The 25,398-nt window shown below is 35.3% G+C and overlaps 1 protein-coding gene across 1 annotated transcript in view; it reads right to left on the bottom strand.

Moving 5' to 3' along the window:
• Positions 1-25,398, bottom strand: part of ELP4 (elongator acetyltransferase complex subunit 4) — a 245,967-nt gene that overhangs the window by 194,372 nt on the left and 26,197 nt on the right. The window contains exon 3 of the mRNA XM_040258946.1: positions 15,534-15,655. Coding sequence (XP_040114880.1) covers positions 15,534-15,655 — 122 coding nt within the window. The remainder of the gene's footprint in view (positions 1-15,533; positions 15,656-25,398) is intronic.

The raw sequence follows: 25,398 nt of genomic DNA, 5'->3' as shown, positions 1-25,398 counted from the left end.
GACCTTATAATAGAGAACAGACTGGCTGTTGTCAGAAGCAGGGAAATGGGTGACGGTGATCAAAGGTACAAATTCTAGTTATAAGATAAATAATTCTGTATGTGATAAATGGTGACTATAGTTAACAACAATGTATAATTGAAAGCTGCTGAGAAAGTAGATCTTACAAGTTCTCATCACAAGAAAAAATTCTAAATGTGAGGTAATGGACTTTAACTAAACTTATTCTGTCATTATTCTACATACATATATCCAATCGTTACATTGTACACCTTAAAATAATAAAGCTACATGTCAATTACATCTTAATAAGACTGTTAGGAAAAAAGAACTGCTGGCAAGAGAATAAAAAGTAGAACAAGAAAGTGAAGGACTAAACATGAAGAAATGAAAGGAACTAAAAATATGACATGATACTGACCAACTGAAGGAATATAAAATATGAAATGCATTTTCCTGTTCTCTTTAAGTGAAAAATGAGTGATTTAAAGATATACCTAAAATGATATTTTTGGAAAAAAAGAAATACTCTGGTCTTTTTGTTTTCTATTATTATTATTATTCATAAATTTCTGTAAGAGTTTACATACAATATGTTGTTTTATTTGTAAGCCCTAACATTTTTGTAGTATGCCATCATCGATCTACCCTGCTTGAATCACTGACCTTAACAGAGATGATGACTGTATCTGTAATCTCTACCATTTGTTGCGATGCCTGTATCTAATCAAACAAACAATTTGATTGATGTTTTGATAAAATGTCTATTTTGAGTGAATGCTAAGAATAAGTTCTTTAATAATCAAATATTATAGCTATCAATCACAGATCAGCATCCACCCTCATTATTTTTGAAAATCCCCAGTCTTGATTTCTAACCCAGTGCACCAACAGAATGCAATGTATGGCTGTTATATCTTTGCCTCCTAAGAGAAAGAATATCACATTTTTGGTTCTTTTTAACAATGTGGTACTTACAGTTCCCATATATTTGGAAACGAGGATCATAAACATCAGTAAATAAAAATAAAAAGCAGGCATCATAAGTTCCACACAGAAGATAGTATGGAAAGTATAAAATATCTCTTTTAATCAAATATATTAAGTTAGAAAATTAACAAGAATATAGAAATTGGCAATACTTTCAGACAAAAAGAACTATTTACTCTATTTTTTTAAAAAAGCTATATGAATTGAAATTATTACAAACTTGCAATACCAAAGTATACTCCAGTATTTTATATTTTATTTTTTTACCAGAAACATTTATCCTTATCCATAAGATATTGTAAATATATTTCTTCCCCTTTTCAATTCATGTCATTTTGTGCTTACTGCTTTATTATTTTGTGGTCTTTGTTTTGGCAGATGCACAAGCAAAATCTGATTCCAACAGTTTGACCCTTCTCACTTTTTATGTTCTCTAGGGCATAATAAAACCCAAGATACAATCCCTCAGCAGTTAATGAAGCTTAACCTCCCACCCTCTTAATTACCAATGCATTACACCAACTATGGGCATCATACTCCTCTCTAAGCTATTTTACAATTCAGCAGAAGTACTACTGAGCTATTATGTAGCAACATAATCCATGCAGCATGAGAAATCCTTCTTAAAAATAAAATCTTTTGATCCTTGCAGGTTTTGGTAACTGTATAATTAATACTACTTAAGCATTATCCATGTATCAGTAAGTATATTATTTTGTTGATTTATGGGGGGTTTGGGAGGAAATATTTATTTTCTGAAAGTTTGAAAGAGATACAAATCCAAAGATATTACTGATTATCATAATCTAAATAAAAACATAGTCTACATATCAAACCAAATATTTACAAATTAAAGGTATGTTCTCCACATTATCCTCATTTAACTATTAAAAACTATGGGGGTAGGAGTGACTTTAATTGTTAAAAGCATTCAGAAATGTAGATGAATGGAATACGTCAGAAGATCTTGGGGTGTAGTTGATGCTACATTGAAAAGTTTTTAAAACTCACAGATTTTAAGATTAGCAATTAGTGAATTATCTTGTACCAAACTAAATGCAGGACCCATTAGGGAATATCTTGGTGCAATTTCAGATATCATTTCTTGGATATAAATTTAGCAAAATTACTGATATTTCAAGATGGTGAAAAACATTTTCATATCAGCATACTAAACTCCCAAAGATAAGCAGACAAAATTGATGTCTGTGATTTGGAAACTACATTAATTAAATGAATCTGAAAAATAGAAAATGAAACCACTGGGATCAGAGCAGTGTTCTTGATACTCTTCTACTGATCCTTATCACATTATCATCCTTATCTTTATCATGTTTCTTTTTAACATGTGAACCAGAAATGTGCTGAGAAGACTGGAAAAATCTCTCAATTTTCTTGACTAAGATAGAGGGAAGGAAAAGGATACATGAAGAACAGAATATGGAAGTCTGCACTACAAGTATTCAGAAATGAAGAGAAAGAGTTGCACTAAGTGAACATAATTTCAATTAGATGCAAATATAATCATTTAGAAATATTACATTCTAAATCATCACATTTTTAGGAGTACCAGTCACAGAAGGATCTCAAAGCATTTAGACATATATTAGCCCCTGAGTTCTATTGAAATCGAGTAGTGAGAATGGGAAGATGAGGTACACATAAATTTAAATTCCTTATCTAGGTTCTAGCAGTATGCCTGGTGATACATAAACAGTACTTCTAGTCTTAACCAAAGCAGTTGGAGGTTTCAACACTGTCTATTGATGCTATTGACCAAAAAGGAGTTTAAAAGGAAATGCACTGAGTTTCTTGGCATTCTAATATTAGCTACCATAATTATTTTCTCACATATATATAAAAAAATAACTGCCAAGCTGTTAAGAACAAGTCTTTATGAGGTCTATATTAGTTTTACCAATTTTCCTTAATACATCAACTTAGATACAGAATTTATGATTTTATAAATCAAAATGTAAGATCTATATTACATACTCCTTCAAAACAATCTCTTTAATTCAGACGTCTTAAGAAGCTTAAAATAAAAATTTCATGCTTTTACTTACAGAGAAGTGAGATTGCACTGCTGGAATCTATTAATATTTTTATTGATAAAAACTGGAGTTTTCCTTTCTAGATTTTTTTTTACAAAGTCAAGTTTACATATTCAAAGTTGTCGATGTTTAATCTAGTTCTGACTGTACAACCAATAAAACTCATACCCAGAGATATAAGTTAAAGTGAAGAGAGTTCCTAATTAGGTAACTGCTATAAATGTGAACTTCTGTGTGTGTGTATATGTATTAGGTATACATAAGTGTGCATATGCATATTTTTACCTATATTATGTTCCTACTTAGAAAAAGAATAATGAACGGTGAAGAATATAGTCCTTACAATAGGACATATCTTAATTACAATATATTTTGCGAATTGTTTTAAAAAGTAGACTAAATGCTCCACTTAATCATTAGTATTAATAGGTTCAGTTAGTGAGATCATATGTAGTAACTCCTTCCAGTAAATGTTTACTGTATAAGAGTGTATGTTAATCCATTTTAAGAAAACACGACATATGAAAATTTTACATTGAGCAAACAAGTTAAATAATAGTAAGTTACTTTCTTTTCCTTTAAGTATTAAATGTCTTTACTGAATATAAACTAAATCCTAAAAACTGTTAGTCTAAAACATTTCTAAATATAGCTATTTTAAAAGTTAAGAAAGTGACAATAATCTTATAATTATTTATTAAATCAAAGTCACAGAATCTTTACACTGTTGGAAAAGAAATACTTCAAAGTTTTATAGATACCTATTGTCAAAGAAATCTCAGTTAGGAACAGAATCAGGCATTATCTTCATTTAAAGGGTCCTGATCAGTTAAATTCCTAACTCAGAAGCATATAAGTGACTAGTTTTATTTATTTGATATTATGTATTTTAATTTTTATCAGAATAAACAAAACTTATGGAAAATATCGCTAACAAAAATCTTTAGGGTATTGTGGGCACTAAATGAAACTGGATATAATTTTATTTTTATTAAATGTGAAAATTATTTTCTGTAGTATATTTGCTTTTAGTAGAACAGAACTCATTCTCTTTTTGTTCATTGACTACTGAGAAGTAGAGGTAACTGAGTAAGAGCATAAAATAGGTTTTTTAAAATTCTATAGCACCCTGTAGGTTATAGTCTATTTTAAAAGATAAACGTGAGAAGTACACTTCATAGTTTCAGATTTATTTTCTACTTCCACTTTAAGTCTTCATTTTAATACTCTCTATCCTGTTTTTGAAATCTGGCAGACTTTTAGACTCAGTGTATGCACCCACAATCAGCACATTTCAAATGCCTGTGATTTCATTAATATATACCATGATGTGAAAAGATGGATGTGAGGAACTAAGGCTTTCTGCAATTGCCTGTCAGTTTCTGATAAACAAAACTTAAATCAGAAGAGAAATACTGAAAGAATCACCTCAACACTAGCTGGAGAAATAGCCCTGTTTTGGGAGGTGTTTTCAACAGTAGAGTTATCCTTTTATACATAATAAATCTTCACAGACTGTCTATTTAATTTATGATCCTTGATGGTATACTGCCTCTCTACTCCTACGGTGTCCTTTAATGTTTCATTAAATGGGACAGCATGTTAATTTGGGAGGCTGATTTTCTTTTAGTTTGAATGGCTCTGGTTTTCAAGTCATTTATCCCCCTCAAAAGAATTGAATCCTTTCCCTTCTGAATACTTTTTCTGAAAAAAGTGAACCCTCTTTCTAATATTCTCAATTTTGACTTTGTATGACTTCTTTTCCAAGAATGATAAAACTCTTATATTACAGTTTTAAGATTTAAACATTTCTTTGAGTATAGCAAAACCATCAAGTATTCACAACCATCCATTTTTTATGGGTTCAAAATAAAATTTTTGAAAGTAAATGTGAAGCCTGGAATAGATGCTTTAAGATTCAGAAAGCAAAAACCTCAGACATTTCATTTCTGATTTGGAACTCCAGAATACGGTAGGCAGATATTATTACTATTTTAATAGGAAAGGTTAAGTGACTTGTGCAAGGTCCTGAAGCTAGTTAAGTAGCCACACAGAAATTAAAATCTAAGCTCCGATTTCAAGTATATTTCATCTTTTTGAGGGTAAATATCCTGTTACAGAGTGTGGCATTTTACTATATAACTTAGGCCACTTTTCTGTATGCAAAATTCCTTTCTTTTGTTGACTTAAGCACAAACATCAAGGCCAACTGTGTTCATTTCAATGTTATATCAAAAATGTTCTCATGAGCCAGTGACAAGAGAGGTGGGCTTATTTTCTTTTATATTTTTATCTTATCTTTGATTTCCTCGTTGGAAAATAAGGCACATGCCATCTTTTAAAAGCTGGCTACAAATGTAGGTCACTGGAAGCAGTACTGAGCCTTTGCATGTTTTTTCTTAGTCTTTTTAATTTGCCAAAGAAGCTGTAACTGTGGCTGCCAGGGGAGAACTCAGAATTTTAAATAAGCTCTCACAAGTAGCTAGGGAGGGATTAAAAAAGAGTGAAGCCCTAGGGTCAAACAGCAAATTTCCGGCTCTACTAGCACTTCAGAGTTGTAAGCACTGAAAAGCTTATAGTCTGATAATTTTCTGAACAAATAAAATGTTGACAAAGAAGAGAAGGGAACATACTCCGGTTATAGCTCTGCCTTCAAAGATCTTTTAATATTTGTCCTTATATTATCAACAAAGGTATACAGTGATAAGCTAGTTTTGATTAAGACACACATTAAATATTATATAGGCTAGAAAAAGTAAAAAATGTGTGGGAAAGTGTGTAATGTATAAGGTGTTGAGCATGCATAAAGCTTGCAAAGTAGAATATAGAAGGGCCAGAAAAAACTTTTTAATTATTTATAACATTATATGTTACTTCTGTTTTGAATCATAAAACTACAACTTGGAGATGAGCATAAATTAAAAAAATGTTCAATGATAAATTTGGTCAACCAAAGGATGTTTCTTTAACTTCATTTTTATACCTGTTTCAATTTTTGGCACTGAAAAATAGCATAGGTTGGATCCAAGACATTTTTGTATTCTCCATACTCAGAAAGACCAGATAGTACTACAATGTATTAAGAGCAAACTGACCACTCACTAGATTTCTAATTTTTGTTCCATGATCTGTAAATAACAGATGGATGGCAAACAGATTTAATCATGTCACCAAACTGAGAGAAGGAACAGAAATCTTTTTATCAGTAACTCAAACAATAAATTGTGTAGCAAATAATACTGCTTTGTGAGAGTTAAAGTTGCTCAGTCACGTCCAACTCTTTGCAACCCCATGGACGATACAATATATGGTAATACTCCACGGCACAATACTTAAGTGGGTAGCCATTCCCTTCTCCAGGGGATCTTCCCAAACCAGGGACTGAACCCAGGTCTCCCACATTGCAGGTGGATTCTTTACCAGGTGAGCCACCAGGGAAGCCCAATACTGTTTAGCTAACTCTAAATCAATGCCTCTGGCCTCAATTAAAACCAAGGAATCAAATAAAGGAAAAGACACAAGGTATAATAAATAAGATCTTAACAAATTAGTTTAATATTTGAGTAAAGGGCTGATATTTTGAGGTTTAAAATAATGCTTTTAAATAATCAAGATACAAGCTTAACTTTTATTTATGGATTAGAAGACCATAAAAGAGAATTCTGAAGATATTAAACTAAATTTTCACACTTCATTACTTTGTTACCAAGTCAAAGAGTGACCAAAGCATTTTATTATATTAATTCATCAAATATGAATAAAGTTTATTTTAAATGAACTAAAACTTACTCCATGACTTATGATTATTATAAATAATCATTTTTAATTATGACTTTCTCAATAGCAAATATGGGAAGTTTCATCATAATTGATACTACATTTGAAATATTTATTGACCAACATGTTTGATGTTAAAAAAATATCATTATGCTGTGGGCCTTTTCTAAACATCAGGGTAGGTGGGGTACTCCTGCTGGAAAGCTTGTACTTTTCCTGAGTACACACTAAAACATACAACCTTGAAGCTTCTTAGATGTAGTCTAGCCTCCCACTCTGTTCTAACTGTGGCTGGTGTTAGACAGTGCATAATGTATGTAATAGATAACTGAAAAAGTTAATGCAACAAGTCTTTGCTCTAGGTACTAGATATCGCTTCCTGAACCTATGTTACCTCTCTGGCATGTTATCACTGCTGCTAAGTCACTTCAGTCATGTCCGACTCTGTGCGACCCCATAGACAGCAGCCCACTTGGCTCCCCCGTCCCTGGGATTCTCCAGGCAAGAACACTGGAGTGGGTTGCCATTTCCTTCTCCAATGCATGAAAGTGAAAAGTGAAAGTCAGGTCGCTCAGTCGTGTCCGACCCTCAGCGACCCCATGGACTGCAGCCTTCCAGGCTCCTCCGTCCATGGGATTTTCCAGGCCAGAGTAGTGAAGTGGGGTGCCACTGTCTTCTCCTAGAAACATTCAAATTAAGTTTTAAAACTGACTTTAGTATATTATGAAACAGCATTTTGAATTTACTTCTGAAATTCTACTTTCTTTAATTCCTTAAGTATTAACACATAGCATTATATTGTTAAACATTATAAAAAGAATATTACAGAGAAATTTTAGCATTTTCAAGTTCTTAAGAAATGTCTGGGTGTGCAAGTGTGTTTATAATTTTTTATTTCATATAAAAAACCAGCCTATATACTGATAAATGTTTAAATACTTTAACATAAAAATGTAATTTTGTGATATTAGAAAGCATTCCATAGGAAGTTTTCACAGAGAATACCCATCACTATATTTGAGATAATCAAGAAGATTCTTTTAGATAAAAAAGTTAACTGCAAAATACTTACCATATCTGTTTTTAAAAGCTTTAACAACATCATGTATATTGTTCTATAGGATTTTCTAAGGGGTGTAATTTTTCAGCGTTACGTTTTACTGCTGACTTTCTGAAGCTTTGACTACAATAGGCATGAATATGTTTTCAAAGGATGATGGATAAATTGCTGGGTGGTTATATAACATATCTTAGGCAGCTGATGGGGCTTTTTATCCTTTACTTGTCTTTTAGTTATGCACAGTTTTAAGTTAATTATGGTCTATAAGACTGTCTTTTCCCTTTTCTTGTACCAGCAATATTTGCCTTGGTTATAGGTTCTAGAAATCCCCAATCATACATCACAAAATTAAAACTAAACAATTATAGCATTCTCCCCCTCCATGTTGTATCTCTAAACATTGTTAATGCCTTGGGTTTCTATCATTCATTTTTGGGCTGTTTGATGCAAGAAAGTTTTCAGTATAACTCTGAATTGGGCACACTGAAATCCCAACTGAATGTGATGTAGAAAATACGTAATATCTATACCTACTCTTATAGGTGAGAAAGTATTACTTATCTATATTAGTATTTAACATTTCACTTTAAATTACAGAAGTATTTTATTTTTCTCAAAGATGTTAAAACTTTGTCTATGTACTAGTATTATGAAGAATATACATAAATTTTTATTTATGTATTTTTATGTATTTTATGTATTTATTTATATACATAAAGTTTTATTAACCATAATTTTACCAGCCAGTCTATTTTAAATGTATGAATACTACAATAATATGGGACCACATTAGACATATGTATGTTAAAAACAACACTTTCTGAAATTTCTTACAAAAAACTGAGAATGACATATTATCCTTTTAAGTCAAATACTGTTTTACTATTATATATTAAACATGTAAGAAACAGAAGATGACAAGTTTGAAAATTTAAAAAACATGACTTTGTTAACTGGCTGAATTCTATATTCTCATCGGCCAGTAGACTTGCATGGGATTCAAATAATCCTCCCTGATCACAGTGATCAATCTCAGGGAATTTTGCATCTTTGGCCACATTAGAAATTGCTTTGGATTATACTCAAGAATGTTTAACATATGGCTAACAGGAACAGACCAGCCCACAAATCTGATGACGAAGGGTGAAAAAATATGCTAGCGCTATGTGTGAGGAATGTGGGAGGAGGGACAGCGTTTATAGAAAGGCAGCCCAGGAGTGGCTATCTTTGTGTTTTGGCAAATTTGATATTGCTGTGCAACCTTATAACTTCAGGGACTTAGACTCTGAGAATGTGCAAAACAAGGACCCTTTATATAATCCAAGGATATTAACTATAATATGTAAAGAGCTCATACAGAGCAATGAGGACAAAAAAAAGGAGGGAAAAAATTGATTATAAAAAAAGAAAGAAATGCAGAAGACTAATGACCATGGGGGAATACTCTGCTTCACTGTAAACAAAGAAACATGCAACAAACTAATATTTCCCATCAAATGAACATGTTTCAAATTATAAAAAAAGAGAAGAAACATTACTGATGAGTGAAGATTCTATTAACTCAAAAACCAGACATACCTTCAGAGTAGAGCTTCATGAAATATAAGGACATAATCAAAAGTAAAACAGTTTAAAAATGAATCATGAAATAATTTTTTAATGTATGGGAATGCTATGCGTGCATGTTATTTAGCATATAGCCTTTAACTAATTTCATTACTCATCTATACAAGTGATTTTAGTTAAAAGCAAATAATGGCATTAAAATCAGAGAAGATAAATTTTTCTTGAGGATTAGATACTCAACTTAATGATTAATTTACTATTTAACTTCACTGAATACATTATTGATAAATATTAAATTGTCATGTAAAGCAAACGCTATTCACACACAAAAATACTCATTCTAGGCTACTTATAAATAGAAGAATGAAACAAACTTTGAAAATGCAGTGTTAAATCTGCAGTGTAACGTTAAGTAAATCTAATGTCTAAGACCATTAGGTTTTTGTGGAGTATATATATTATTTTTGATAATATATTCTAAGTGCATGAGATAAAGTAAAATAGATCTGATGACATTAGAACACTTTCTTCATTTAAAAACACCTACGGTAGAAAAATTAATCTGGATCAGGTAAGATGACTTGTTTCAATTCCTTTTAACTGTCAAAAATTGGGAGTCTTTAAACCTGGGGTACATGAAGACTTTGAAAGAGGTATCTGATCATGAGAATTTGAAGGGATCAATTCCTAGATTTTCAACTTAAACAAATACTCTAGTGAAAAAATGACCTCATAGAGAATGTGCCAGTGATAGATGTACAAGTTCCCCTTTCCCTATTCTCTTTTCTCACTTAATAAGTGAAAGGTTTACTTCTCGTTGCCACAGAGCACTTGGGGCATCTCCATAGCACCAAACAAAAAGACAATTTAAAATATTTGTTTGGTACAGAAAAGGTGGATGTTCTAGTGACTGAAGAAATAACCCCTTCTTCATTTGTTTTCAGCAAAATTTTATGTGGACCTAATAAATTAGACAAAGGACTTAAAATAATATATGTTGATGGACATAGTGTGATTTCTTTTTTGTGTATTACTCAGAAAAAGTAAAAGGATAATTTGAAGGACAGGGTGGCTCAGTGGTAAAGAATTCACCTGCAATGTAGAAGATGTGGGTTTGATCCCTGGGATGGGAAGATCCCTTGGAGAAGGAAATGGTGACCCACTCTAGTATTCTTCCTGGAAAATCCCATGGACAGAGAGAGGAGCGTGGTAAGCTTCGGTTCACAGGGATCGCAAAGAATTGAGACACAACTTAATGACCAAATAACAATATAATGACATAACTCTCTCTATTCTTTATTTAACTATGAACTGCTCACATCTGCAAAAGTGAAAAATATGAAAAGAGTTGATGCTAAATTCTGTCCCTGAAATTCTAGCAATATTCATGCACTGATACGTCTTAACAAAGGAATTTAGTACAAACATTTTTATGTCTATTGATATATCGCATGCAACAGTAATTGTAATGGTGATTAAAACAAGAAGAAATGAGTTTAAAACTTAGATTCTTTCAAGACAAGAAGATTAAAAAAAATTTAAAGTCTTGTTATAGAAAAAGTGTCAAGGTTATTAATAAATATGCTGAATATAAAACATATAAACATTCTGACAAAACTCTATGAGGAATGAGTGAAAAAAATATGAAATCAAGGAAAAAATGATTGATGTAAAATTTCCAGTTGTTAAAAAAGAGTTTGCTTATGTATATACTTCTAATATTAGTACTGATATCAAATTGCTATTATTTAGATTCAGTTGAATCCATGTATAAGACTGATATAAAAGTCTTTAAGTAAAAAGGCAGTATTCACAACAACATCCATTGCAACTAAATAATATTATAACTAAATTTTTTCATACCTTATTATAAAAGAAGATACTTAGTTTTAAAACATATTTTTAGAAATATGAGTGCAAAAAGTGGGAAGAGATCAGTGTACTATCTGGAAAATTGGCCAAGATATAAGATAAGATAAGGTGATAATCATTCAATGTAGGTTAATAAATGTGAAATGCCTTCTTTGGTTTTAAATGTAATCTTTATATTTTCAGTAAAATTGTATTAGAGTTCTCCAGAGAAACACTACAAATATGATGTGTGTATGTGTGTATACAGCCAAATATACATGAATATATGCATATATATATATCTCTCAAATAAAATTTATTATAAGGAACTGGCTCATATGATTATGGAGACTGACAAGTCCCCAAATATGCAGAGCAAGCTGGAGATATAGGAACGCTGATGGTGTAATTTCTGTCCAAATCTGAAGGCTTCTAAACCAGGAGACCCAATGGTATAATTCTAATCCAAAGGACTCAGGAAAAGCTAATATTTCAGATTGAACCTGAGGGCAAGTAAAAGTTGATGTTCAACTTCAAAGGCAGTCCAGGAAGAATTCTTTCTTACACAGAGGAGGGTTAGCGGTTTGGTTCTATTTAGGCCTTCAACTGACTAGATGAGGCCCACCCACATTAGGTAGGGCAAATTGCTTTACTCAGTCTACAAATTTAACTGTTTATCTCACCCAAAAATATTTTCACAGAAAACACTCAGAATAATATCTGATGAAATATCTGGGTACCCTGTGGCATGGTCAAGTTGACATACAGAATTAAAGATCGCAAGTCTTCCCCTTGCTTACTTGGAACCCATATGTATCTCCTTATATGATAACTGGCTCCAGATAAAGACAATAAGGAGGTCATAATTCTACATTCCTAGCTCTGTCTCCTAAGATTGTCTTATCCTGGGTCCTTCCTACCTGCACTATGGCCTGGATATTTCACATGCAGTAAGCTAGGGAAATTATAGGGTTTACTTTGCTTATTTTGCGTAACTCAGCAATCACTGTCTTACGTGATGCTCAAAGGTATGTAATATGTCCCTTATTATGTGATGTTTCATAATATTTTGTCCTGTTTTTCAGTTGTTTCAAGCATGATGACAAGTCTAGTCCTTATTAATCTATTTTGGTCACAAGTGAAGTGAAGTGAAGTCACTCAGTCGTGTCCAACTCTTTGCAACCCCATGGACTGCAGCTTCCCAGGCTCCTCCGTCCATGGGATTTTCCAGGCAAGAGTACTGGAGTGGGGTGCCATTTCCTTCTCCATTTTGGTCACAAAGGCAACGTTAATAAGAGTCTATGTTTTTTGACTCCAGCTTTGTATTTTTTTCTAGTATGTCATAAACTCTATGAAAAAAGATTTGCAGAATCTAATTACTTGCATGTAAGGCTAGATACCTTAAGAAACTTTGATGAAATTATTTTATAATTTCAAAATCCTTCACATAGTCCAAAGAAGGATATGTAAAGTACACTGAAATCTTTTAATACTAACTTGTACAAATCTTAAAGAGATGGGAATACCAGACCACCTGATCTGCCTCTCGAGAAATCTGTATGCAGGTCAGGAGCAACAGTTAGAACTGGACATGGAACAACAGACTGGTTCCAAATAGGAAAAGGAATACGTCAAGGCTGTATATTGTCAACTTGCTTATTTAACTTATATGCAGAGTACATCATGATAAATGCTGGACAGGATGAAGCACAAGCTGGAATCAAGATTTTTGGGAGAAATATCAATAACCTCAGATATGCAGATGACACCACCCTTATGGCAGAAAGCAAAGAACTTAAGAGCCTCTTGATGAAAGTGAAAGAGGACAGTGAAAAAGTTGAAAACTCAACATTCAGAAAATTAAGATCATGGCATTTGGTCCCATCACTTCACGGCAAATGGATGGGGAAACAGTGGAAACAGTGACAGACTTAATTTTGGGGGGCTCCAAAATCACTGCAGATGGTGACTGCAGTCATGAAATTAAAAGATGCTTACTCCTTGGAAGAAAAGTTATGACCAACCTAGACAGCATATTAAAAAGCAGAGACATTACTTTGCCAACAAAGGTCCATCTAGTCAAAACTATGGTTTTTCCAGTAGTCATGTATGGATGTGAGATTGGAGTATAAAGAAAGGTGAGCACCTAAGAATTGATGCTTTTGAACTGTGGTTTTGGAGAAGACTCTTGAGAGTCCCTTGGAATGCAAGGAGATACAACCAGTCCATTCTCAAGGAAATTAGTCCTGAATATTCACTGGAAGGACTGATGTTGAAGCTGAAACTCCAATACTTTGGCCACCTGATGTGAAGACCGGAATTATTGGAAAAGACCCTGATGCTGGGAAAGATTGAAGGTGGGAGGAGAAGGGGACAACAGAGAATGAGATGGTTGGATGGCATCACTGACTCAATGGACATGAATTTGGGTAAACTCAGGGAGTTGGTGGTGGACAGGGAGGCCTGGCGTGCTGCAGTCCATGGGGTCACAATGAGTCAGACACAAATGAGTGATTGAACTGTACAAATCAAGGTACCTAATAAAGGTGTCACGGATTAGCTTTCAAATAAAATAAGGTAGTTCTCTGAGGCAAAATGTAGAAGTATAGTATAGACTTTAACATCAATAACACAGATTGGAAGAGGGAAGAAATTAAAAAAAAATCAAACATTTAAAAAACCACATAGAAATAGGCCTTCCTGCCCATGGCTTGGCAAACATTTCCTATATAGCTACAAATCCTATATATCAGCTATGTCTGATCTAAAATCTTAGGCTCAGTATATTGTGGAATGGGCTGTGAAGAACCTATAACAGCTTCTTTACAACAGTGATTTGGCCTTTATTCCATTGCTTGTCACAAGCAGACTACTGTTAGGAAACTGACCAAAATGATAAAGGTCAAAGGGAAAGGAACAAAAGAAGAAACAAAAACAGAAAATAAGAAAGAAAATATTACAAAAGGTTAACAGAAATAAGAATGAAGGAAAACAGGCTCTTCAGCCAGAAGGGAATCATCTGGAAAATTATACAAAGTTTTTCTCTTTGGTGGTTAGTTGCCCAGTCGTGTCCGACTCTTTGCCTCCCCAAGGACTGTAGCCTGCCAGGCATCTCTGTGCATGGGGATTCTCCAGGAAACAACACTGGAGTGGGTTGCCATGCCCTTCTCCATTTCTCTTAGATTTATTTTAATCTGATAAGCAAAGTCTGACCCATATGAAAGAATCATGCTAGTTTTGACCTCAGTATTACAATAATTTTTATATTTGAGAGTAGAAATTTGTTGGTGTCTCTTGACAGTTATTATAAATTAGTATTTGTCATGCTACAGATTTTTTATAAATGACTTATTCATTTGCCATTTTGCAAACTATACAGTGAAATTAAAACATCCTCTGAGGGAAAAAAAATGACTTTAGATTATGAATTCTAATCAAAGGATGGCTTAAACTAAGATCCTATTCTCTACCAAGAAATTAATAATTCTAAAAGTCATGACTGCCTTCTCTGAGGTGAAAAGTATGCTTCAACTTAAAAAGATATAGTACTGGGTTGGCCAAAAAGTTCCTTAAGATCTTATGGAAAAATCCAAAGGAATTTTTGGCCAACTCAATATTTTAATCACATATTTTAGTATTATTGCTTATTTCTTGGAAGAAAATAATTTCTGGCAACCTCAAAACACAACAATTTTAATAAATGAGTACTTCCAATATCTGTATCATTCTTCCAACTTGTACCTTTGGAATACTGGTTAACATAAAATCTGACAACATTTTGCAGTTGTTTTTCTTTACCTAGCTAGTTTATTAAGCTCTCATATCATCACTTAATAATAATTTTGTTTACTCCCAGTTTTAAATAACTTATTAAAATTTCCTCACTCTGATAAAAAGGATAAAAAATTGTTTAAGACTCTAAAAATGAGACCATATGTTCAAATAAATTTGATACATTTTTTAAGAGAAAAAAAGACATGTGAGGTCCCATTAACATATTTAAATACAGTTTGCACATACACAAACATATATCTTGCTTACATATACATAAGTAAGTAAAGTAAGTAAAGTCACTCAGTCGTGTCCGACTCTTTGCGACCCCATGGACTGTAGCCTACCAGGTTCCTCCCTCCATGGGATTCTCCAGGCGAGAGTACTGGAGTGGGTTGCCATTTCCTTCAATATTTTTTTCATGAAACATTCAAAATGTAATATTGAATTAATATATTCTATACCTGTAAAATGTCAGCAGGGTCTTCTTTTGCAGATGCAACCAACAAAGCATGGCCACTGACAATTCCTTCTGCCAGGAAATACTTGAAGAGCAAAGGAGAATAAATGTTGTATTTATCCTCTTCTGTAAGAAAGAAAAAATTATAGTCAGAATGCTACCATATATTAAGCATACTCAAATGCTTTTATTTTTTTTCTCCTTAAAACAAGTATATGAGGTGGAACAATAACTATGTCTTCCGAAGAAGATACATGAATGGTCAACAAGATCATGAAAAGATGTTGAATGGTACTAAACATCAAAAAAATGCAACCTGAAACACTGAAAAACCACTACATTCCTGATAAAACAGCTGAAATAAAAATACAATACCAAGTACCGAAAAAATGTGGAGCAAATAAAACATTCCTACATTGCTAGAGGCAGTGTAAACTGGTAAAATTTGGAAAATAGATTGGCAGTTTCTTATAAAGTTAAACATAAGAATCAGCAATTCCATTCCTACTTATTACCCATAAGGGATGACAAGACATGTTCACACATCAGTTCAGTTCAGTTCAGTTCAGTTGCTCAGTCGTGTCCGACTCTTTGCAACCCCATGAATCGCAGCACACCAGGCCTCCCTGTCCATCACCAAGTCCCGGAGTTCACTCACACATAGATGTACACATAACGTTTATGACAGTTTTTCCATAAGAATCAAAAACTGGGAATGGCACAAATGTCCATCAACCAGTGAATGGAAAAACAGATGGTATATCCACAAACGAGATAATACTCAACAACAAAAGAAATGGACTGTTGATAGATGGGCAACAAAATGAATCTCAGAAACATTACATGAAAAAACTCAGATGTAAAAAGTATATATGATATGACTGCCTTAATGTGATAGTCTGGAGAAAGCAAAACTAAATTCTAGTGCTAGAAAGATGTTAGGTGTTTGGGGACCAGGAAATATTTGGGTCTGAGAAAATTTAGGGGGTATGTTGGAAATGGTTTATATTGTGATTGTTGTGGTGGTTAAATGAGTATATATATTTGTAAAAAAATCACTAAAATACATATTTAAAATGGGTCTGTTTTATCATATTAATATGTAAATTATAATTCAGTAAAGGCAGTTTATTAAAACAGTCTCCTACAGCATACCTAAAGTACCATGTGGTAATCTGTCTATAAACCTTCTCGGCACAGAATACCAAAGTAAATCCACGATGAAAAATGTAGTTGATTTCGGGGCTTCCCTGGTGGTACAGTGGCTAAGAATCTTCTTGCCAATGCAGGGGACACAGGTTTGATCTCTGGTCCAGGAAGATGCCACATGCTGCAGAGCAACTAAGCCTGTGTGCCACAGTTATGAGTACAGCAAAGTGACTCAGTTATACATGCATATATTCTTTTTCATATTCTTTCCCATCATGGCTTATCACAGGATATTGATATCACAGGATACTTCCCTGTGCTGTACAGTAGATGATTACAATTATTATTGAATTTTATATCCCACTTTTTCCACTTAATCTCACATGAACTATAGTCTTCTAACTATGATGTTTAAGAGGCATAATATTCTAGTAAATTTATGTCTCATAATTTACAATACTTAGTCATCTCCCCAATATGGATTTTTACATCACTTTAAGGCTTTTGTACTATTAAATACAGAAGCATTAAAGTGCTTTAAATCCCATATGTCCAAGGTAGAATGCAGAAACTTATTGTTTTCTTCCATCAAATGTGGTCTCCTTTCAGTTTTTAGAATATCAGAATTTATTCTTAATACCTCTTCTCTCCCTCTCAGCAATACACCCTTCTCTCCAAGTCTAAAATCCTGCTTCATTTTCAAACTATTTTTAGAATTCACTTTGCTCCATGCCAATGTCTCTCCTCTAGGTTTGCTACCAGCAGCTCTTGTAGCTGCTGCTAACTCGCTTCAGTCGTGTCTGACTCTGTGCGACCCCATAGATGGCAGCCCACCAGGCTCTCCCGTCCCTGGGATTCTCTAGGCAAGAACACTGGAGTGGGTTGCCATTTCCTTCTCCAATGCATTAAAGTGAAAAGTGAAAGTGAAGTCACTCAGTCGTGTCCGACTCTTTGTGATCCCATGGACTGCAGCCTACCAGGCTTCCTGTGCCCATGGGATTTTCCAGGCAAGAGTACTGGAGTGGGTTGCCATTGCCTTCTCCGACAGCTCTTGCTAGACGACTGCAATTTCCTCTTACTTCTTTGCATCCACTCTAATCTTCCTTCAATTTAGCAGTGATCTTTTCAAAATATTCAGTACAAACCTGATTATGTCACTTCCCTACTTAAAATCTTTTAGTGGTTTCTCATTGCTTCTGGGACAAAGAACAAAATCCTTTAGCGTGGTCTATAGTCTCTGCATGGTTGTAGCCAAGGAGAGCTTATTGTGCAAAAATAAAAATATTTGCTAAAAGTGGTATAACAAAATATATGATTATTGTTTTTCCTTTAGAAGGTACATAATTGTCACTGAATAAGTATTCAGTAAAGAAAAAAGTAAACCTAAATTATCTAACTGTGCTGTGCAGTGCTTAGTCACTCAGTCATATCCGACTTTTTGAGACCCTATGGACTATAGCCTGCCAGGCTCCCCTGTCCATGGGGATTCTCCAGGCAAGAACACTGGACTGGGTTGCTATGCCCTCCTCCAAGGTATCTTCCCAACTAGGGATCGAACCCATGTCTCCCACATTGCAGGTGGATTCTTTACCATCCAAGATACCATTATTTAACTAGAAAAATAGAAATAATTATTTATAAAATTGAGAGCACATAATACCCAGGTGGCACTAGTGGTAAAGAACACACCTGCCAATGCAAAAGATATAAGAGATACGGGCTTGATCCCTGGGTCAGGAAGATCCCTGGAGAAGGGCATGGCAATTGACTCCAGTATGCTTGCCTGGAGAATCCCATGGACAGAGGAGCCTGGCAGGCTAAAGTCCATAGAGTCACAAAGATTTGGACACGACTTGGAAGGAAAGTTATGACCAACCTAGATAGCGTAGTCAAAAGCAGAGACATTACTTTGCCAACAAAGGTCCATCTAGTCAAGGCTATGGTTTTTCCAGTAGTCATGTATGGATGTGAGAGTTGGACTGTGAAGAAAACTGAGCACCGAAGAATTGATGCTTTTGAACTGTGGTGTTGGAGAAGACTCTTTAGAGTCCCTTGGACTGCAAGGAGATCCAACCAGTCCATTCTAAAGGAGATCAGTCCTGGGTGTACTTTGGAAGGAATGATGCTAAAGCTGAAACTCCAGTACTTTGGCTACCTCACGCAAAGAGTTGACTCATTGGAAAAGATTCTGATGCTGGGAGGGATTGGGGGCAGGAGGAAAAGGGGACCACAGAGGATGAGATGGGTGGATGGCATCACCGACTCAATGGACATGAGTTTGAGTGAACTCCGGGAGTTGGTGATGGACAGGGAGGCCTGGAAGAGCTGGACATGACTGTGCGACTGAACTGAACTTAAGATGTAAAACAACTAAACTAAATGGCAAAGTTTCCACTTTTTTACCTACTTCTAAAATGATTAAGGGTTTTGACTTAAAAAAAAATCTACATACAATCCCTACTGATCTTATCTGTATTCATATCTTAAATTACTATCTCCAGTGGTCATACTGCATCTGAACTCAGGACTTTAGTATATATGAACTTCACCTCATTGGCTAGCTAATTCCCTTAAATCCTCCCAAATTCAGATTAGATAACCTCACTTCTGGAGAAGCTTTCCTCAAGCCTAGGTGACATGATCAGAGTGCCTTTGGGCATACTGTTAACTCCTACAACTGGCATTTAATACACATTATTGAAATTTCCCCAGTAAGCTAAAAATACCTCATGGCAGAGAACATATCTTACTGTTATATCACTAGTACTGGGTACATTGTTGTTGTTCAGTCTCTAAGTTGTGTCTAACTCTTTCAAGTTTCCACGGACTGTAAACAACCAGGCCCCTCTGTCCATGGGATTCTCCAGGCAAGAACACTGGAGAGGGTTGCCGTTTCTTCCTCCAGGGAATCTTCCTGACCCAGGGATTGAACTGATATCTCCTGCATTGGCAGGTGAATTCTTTACTGCTGAGCCACCAGGCAGGCCCACTGGGCACATAGTACACAGCAAACGTTTAAATTATTAAGGGAAAACCAAAACTCTACTTTGTCTTGTAAACTCAGTCAAATCTACTGTACTTTGGCAGAAAACCTATCCTATCATAGATACACACACACACAAACACTATAATGGTTATCAACCCTACTCTTTCAAAGACTCCATGGGGCAGCAAAAACTAATGGGGGGAAGATCACCCATTTAAGGATTAGCAAAAAAAGGCAAAAAATAATTTAAGCTGTTGAAGCTGAAAATTACCAATACTGTGAAAAAATTTTGAGGTTCTACAATAAACATTTTATTAATCTATTTAATAAATCCTCATAACACTGGGCAGACAAAAATGATAACGATGTGACAGAACTGCCAAAAAGCAAATGTAGTTTTGGCCTATATTAATAGTCCAATTCCTGGTTTAAGAGAGATGACTGTTCTCTTCTATTCTATGGTAGTTGACCAGATTGACAATAATATATTTCATGTGAGGACCTACCCAGACTAAAGCATCTTCCAAATGGGTGACCAGGAGGCTCAAGGGACTGGAATGCAAGAGAAATGAGTATTTTCCTTAAAGAAAAAGAGACCCAAGGGATGCAAGTGAGCTGGCTTCAAATATTTCATGGGCTGCCATATGGCAATGGAATTACACTTGCTCATTAATCAATCAAGGCAAATTGGAAGTGGTCAAATAGGAGGTGGCAAGAATGAATATTGACATTCTAGGAATCAGCGAACTAAAATGGACTGAAATGGGTGAATTTAACTCAAATGACCATTATATCTACTACTGTGGGCAGGAATCCCTTAGAAGAAATGGAGTCGCTATCATAGTCAACAAAAAAGATCGAAATGCAGTACTTGGAGTAACAGAAAAATTTGGCCTTGGAGTACAGAATGAAGAAGGCAAAAGCTTATAGAGTTTTGCCAAGAGAACGCACTGGTCATAGGAAACACCCTCTTCCAACAACACAAGAGAAGACTCTACAGATGGACATCACCAGATGGTCAACACTGAAACTAGACTGATTATTCTTTGCAGCCAAAGATGGAGAAGCTCTATACAGTCAACAAAAAACAAGACCAGGAGCTGACTGTGGCTCAGATCATGAACTCCTTATTGCCAAATTCAGACTTAAATTGAAGAAAGTAGGGAAAACCACTATATCATTCAGGTATGACCTAAATCAAATCCCTTATGATTATACAGTGGAAGTGAGAAATAGATTTAAGGAAATAGATCTGATAGACAGAGTGCCTGATGAACTATGGATGGAGGTTTGTGACACTGTACAGGAGACAGGGATCAAGACCATCCCCAAGAAAAAGAAATGCAAAAAAGCAAAATGGTTGTCTGAGGAGGCCTTACAAATAGCTGTGAAAAGAAAAGAAGTAAAAAGCAAAGGAGAAAAGTAAAGATATACCCATTTGAATGCAGAGTTCCAAAAAATAGCAAGGAGAGATAAGAAAGCCTTCCTCAGCAATCAATGCAAAGAAACAGAGGAAAAAAACAGAATGGGAAAGACTAGAGACCTCTTCAAGAAAATTAGATACCAAGGGAACATTTCATGCAAAGATGGGTTCAAAAAAGGGCAGAAATGGTCTGGACCTAACAGAAGCAGAATATATTAAAAAGAGATGGCAAGAATACATGGAAGAACTGTACAAAAAAGATGTTCACGACCCAGATAACCACGATGATGTGATCACTCACCTAGAGCCAGACATCCTGGAATGCGAAGTCAAGTGGGCCTTAGGAAGCATCGCTACGAACGCTAGTGGAGGTGATGGAATTCCAGTTGAGTCTTTTCAAATCCTAAAAGATGATGCTGTGAAAGTGTTCCACTCAAATGCCAGCAAATTTGGAAAACTCAGCAGTGGCCACAGGACTAGAAAAGGTCAGATTTCATTCCAGTCCCAAAGAAATGCAATGCCAAAGAATGCTCAAACTACCGCACAACTGCATACATCTCATGCTAGTAAAGTAATGCTCAAAATTCTCCAAGCCAGGTTTCACCAATACATGAACTGTGAACTTTCAGATGTTCAAGCTGGATTTAGAAAAGGCAGAGGAACCAGAGATCAAATTGCCAACATCCACTAGATCATCAAAAAAGCAAGAGAGTTCCAGAAAAACATCTATTTCTGCTTTATTGACTATGCCAAAGCCTTTGATTGTGTGGATCACAATAAACTGTGGAAAATTCTGAAAGAGATGGGAATACCAGACCACCTGACCTGCCTCTTGAGAAATCTGTATGCAGGCCAGGAAGCAACAGTTAGAACTGGACATGGAACAACAGACTGGTTCCAGATAGGAAAAGGAGTGAGTCTAGGCTGTATACTGTCACCCTGCTTATTTAACTTATATGCAGAGTACATCATGAGAAATGCTGGGCTAGAAGAAGCACAAGCTGGAATCAAGATTTTCGGGAGAAATATCAATAACCTCAGATATACAGATGACACCACCCTTATGGCAGAAAGTGAAGAAGAACTAAAGCCTCTTGATTAAAGTGAAAGAGGAGAGTGAAAAAATTGGTTTAAAGCTCAACATTCAGAAAACTATTATGGCATCTGGTCCCATCACTTCAATTGAAATAGATGGGGAAACAGTGGAAACCGGGGCTGACTTTAATTTTTTAGGCTCCAAGTTACTGCAGATGGTGACTGAAGCCATGAAATTAAAAGACGCTTACTCCTTGGGAGGAAAGTTATGACCAAACTAGACAGCATATTAAAAAGCAGAGACATTACTTTGTCAACAAAGCTTCATCTAGTCAAAGCTATGGTTTTTCCAGTGGTCATGTATGGACGTAAGAGTTGGACTATAAAGAAAGCTGAGCGCCGAAGAACTGATGCTTTTGAACTGTGGTGTTGGAGAAGACTCTTGAGAGTCCCTTGGACTGCAAGGAGATCCAACCAGTCCATCCTAAAGGAGACCAGTCCTGATGTTAAAGCTGAAACTGCAATACTTTGGCCACCTGATGCGAAGAGCTGACTCATTTGAAAAGACTCTGATGCTGGGAAAGATTGAGGGCAGGAGGAATAGGGGACAACAGAGCATGAGATGGTTGGATGGCATCACCGACTCAATGGACGTGAGTTTGGGTAAACTCCGGGAGTTGGTGATGGACAGGGAGGGCTGGCATGCTGTGGTTCATGGGATCGCAAAGAGTTGGACATGACTGAGTGACTAAACTGACTGATTAATGCCCCCAACGGGTAGAATGCAGCCTAAAGATAGAAACAACTGGAACATAAATCCTACCTTAATATCAAAGTTCAAATGAGCTGGCCCTATGGTTTCACTGACACTGGTCTCAAAGTCACCAATGATTTTGTAACTGTTTAATTTCTGGGGCACTTTAAAATTTTTATCCTTTTTGTCTACTGCAGCTATTGCTATGGACAATGTTCTTTTTGGAACTATCCTCTCCCTTTCTCATTTTTTAAGAAACTCCTTGCTCCCACTTTTCCTGTTTCCTTAGGCATTCTCTATATATGTAAGCAGCTTATAGAGAGCTCTCAATTCTTTCGTACACAAATATGGAACAATTTTGTTTAGTTACTGCTTTCAACTATGCTATGTCAAAACTTCCTTTTTGTATCTCTTAATGATATCCAGAGTGGATTCTATGACCTTCTCATCAGTTTCAGTCATTAAAATCTGAGTTAAGTTTAAAACATTAATGTTCAAAGCAAAGTTTTCCCCTCCTTCATTGCAGACTAAAACTTGTAGCTTGAAGGTCTCAGCGGGGCAGAGGGGATCTACAATAAAGGAAAAGTTCTAAAATACTTCTTTCTGTACATTCGGCCTCCAAGTCCTCATTCTACTGCTGGGGGATGAAGGCAAAAGGCAAGTGGCAGAGATCAATTTACACAACTGTCTGTCTAGTTTAGGAAGAGAGTTGTCCCTATTCTCATTCCTATCTGCTCTATTCAAGTCAGTTGCTTGAAGCCTAGGAGTTATGGTGGTTTCCATGCAGGTGGTAAGCATGGTTTTTGTGGGTAGTGCTCTGCTTCATTCTGGCCTCATTAGTCCCTAGAAAGCTCTTCAAAGAGGTAGAATCTCGTGTTGGGAAGGCTGGTCAGTACAGTCAACATTACATTAAAAATAGCAAATAAGTGACCTACTGGCCATTGTACCGTGCTGTGCTTAGTTGCACAGATGTATCCGACTCTGTGACCCACATTAACTATATGTTATACGTGGTGCAACACACATCTCATGCATTAGTTCACTTAACCCTTATGATAACCTTATAAATATTATTAATTTCTATCTTAAAGGTAAAGAGAATGTAAATAACTTGCGAATAGTGATACTGCTAGGAAACAGCAGAGCCACTGTTTGAATTTAGGAAGTCTGATTCCAGAAACTATGCTGCTAACTTCTTACCCTCTTTCCTGGGCTTATTTTCCTTTATTTCTCTCTTAAGTACTGATGTGTTTAGGCTTTCGATTTTGATCTGCTCTTCTTTTTACTTAGTTGTTCTGTGTCTTTTTTGGAGTCTCACGCCACTCTAAGAAACTGATGTAAATTTTCTATGCTGCTCTAAAAATATACACAGTCATACACAAATTTGCTGGTAGTTGGATTGAATTGAGACAACCTAAAATTCTATCTCTGGATCCACAAGGGTCCATAATCTTGAGCATTCTAGTGCGTGCCTATGATTTCAACTAAAACATACACTGAATAAAACATTAGTTAAATAACATTGAAAGTGAAAGCGAAGTCGCTCAGTCTTGTCTGAGTCTTTGCGACCAGGCTCCTCCGTCCGCGGGATTTTCCAGGCAAGAGTACTGGAGTGGGTTGCCATTTCCTTCTCCAGGGGATCTTCCGTACCTAGGGATCGAACCCAGGTCTCCCACATTGTAGGCAGACGCTTTACCATCTGAGCCAACAGGGAAGTCAATAATGTTTAGGAATCCCAAATATTTTTCTCTAGCCTAAATTTAATACCCAAATATCTGACTCTCTACTAGGTAGAGCTACTGGGAACATAAAATTCACTGTGTTTAAACTGAATTCATTACTTTACCTCAGTATTTGCTCATTCCTCCTTTCCTGACTTTATCTAATGATATTAACTCCAAAATTTCTCTGCCAAAAATTTTGGAATCATCCTACCTACTCTCTCCCCAACATCTCCCACACATTTATATAACACAGAAGCAGACATCAACATTCTTTTGAGGGTCCTATTAAAAGAAGAAAAATGGGAATGATAATTCATATCACACAGTAAGCAAAGCTAGTTTAACATTTAGACTCATATACATAATGAAATGCAGAAATAGAAAAGCTAGTTTCTGTTGTTATACAATCAAAATATGACAGTAAATTTATGATTAAAGTCTTAAAAGCATAGTAACAAACCTCACCTCATCTTCACATTAGGGCAATGAGTACTTTTATCACTTCAAGTTTTTTACTTTATTCCTGCAGTACATCCTTCATAATCTATCTTAGTTACTCAAAATACTCCATGATTACACATTTCTAACCATTATAAGTTATTTTTAGCCAGCCTGTCCTATCATTCATTTATTCACACACTCGCTCATTCACTGTGCCTGTATACAGTCCCCTTGATTACAGTGCTTACTGTCAGTCTCCTGAATATAACACATGATCAGGTTTTCTCAGTAAAGTAAAAGTGTCATGAGAAAGTAAATAAAGAACACTATAGGAGTATTTATATAGGAGGAATACTA

This window comes from Oryx dammah, unplaced genomic scaffold, assembly GCF_014754425.2.
Source record: "Oryx dammah isolate SB20612 unplaced genomic scaffold, SCBI_Odam_1.1 HiC_scaffold_17, whole genome shotgun sequence".
Classification (NCBI taxonomy): Eukaryota; Metazoa; Chordata; class Mammalia; order Artiodactyla; family Bovidae; genus Oryx; species Oryx dammah.
Note: the sequence above shows the minus strand (reverse complement) of the source record. Positions and strands in the feature narration are given on the sequence as shown.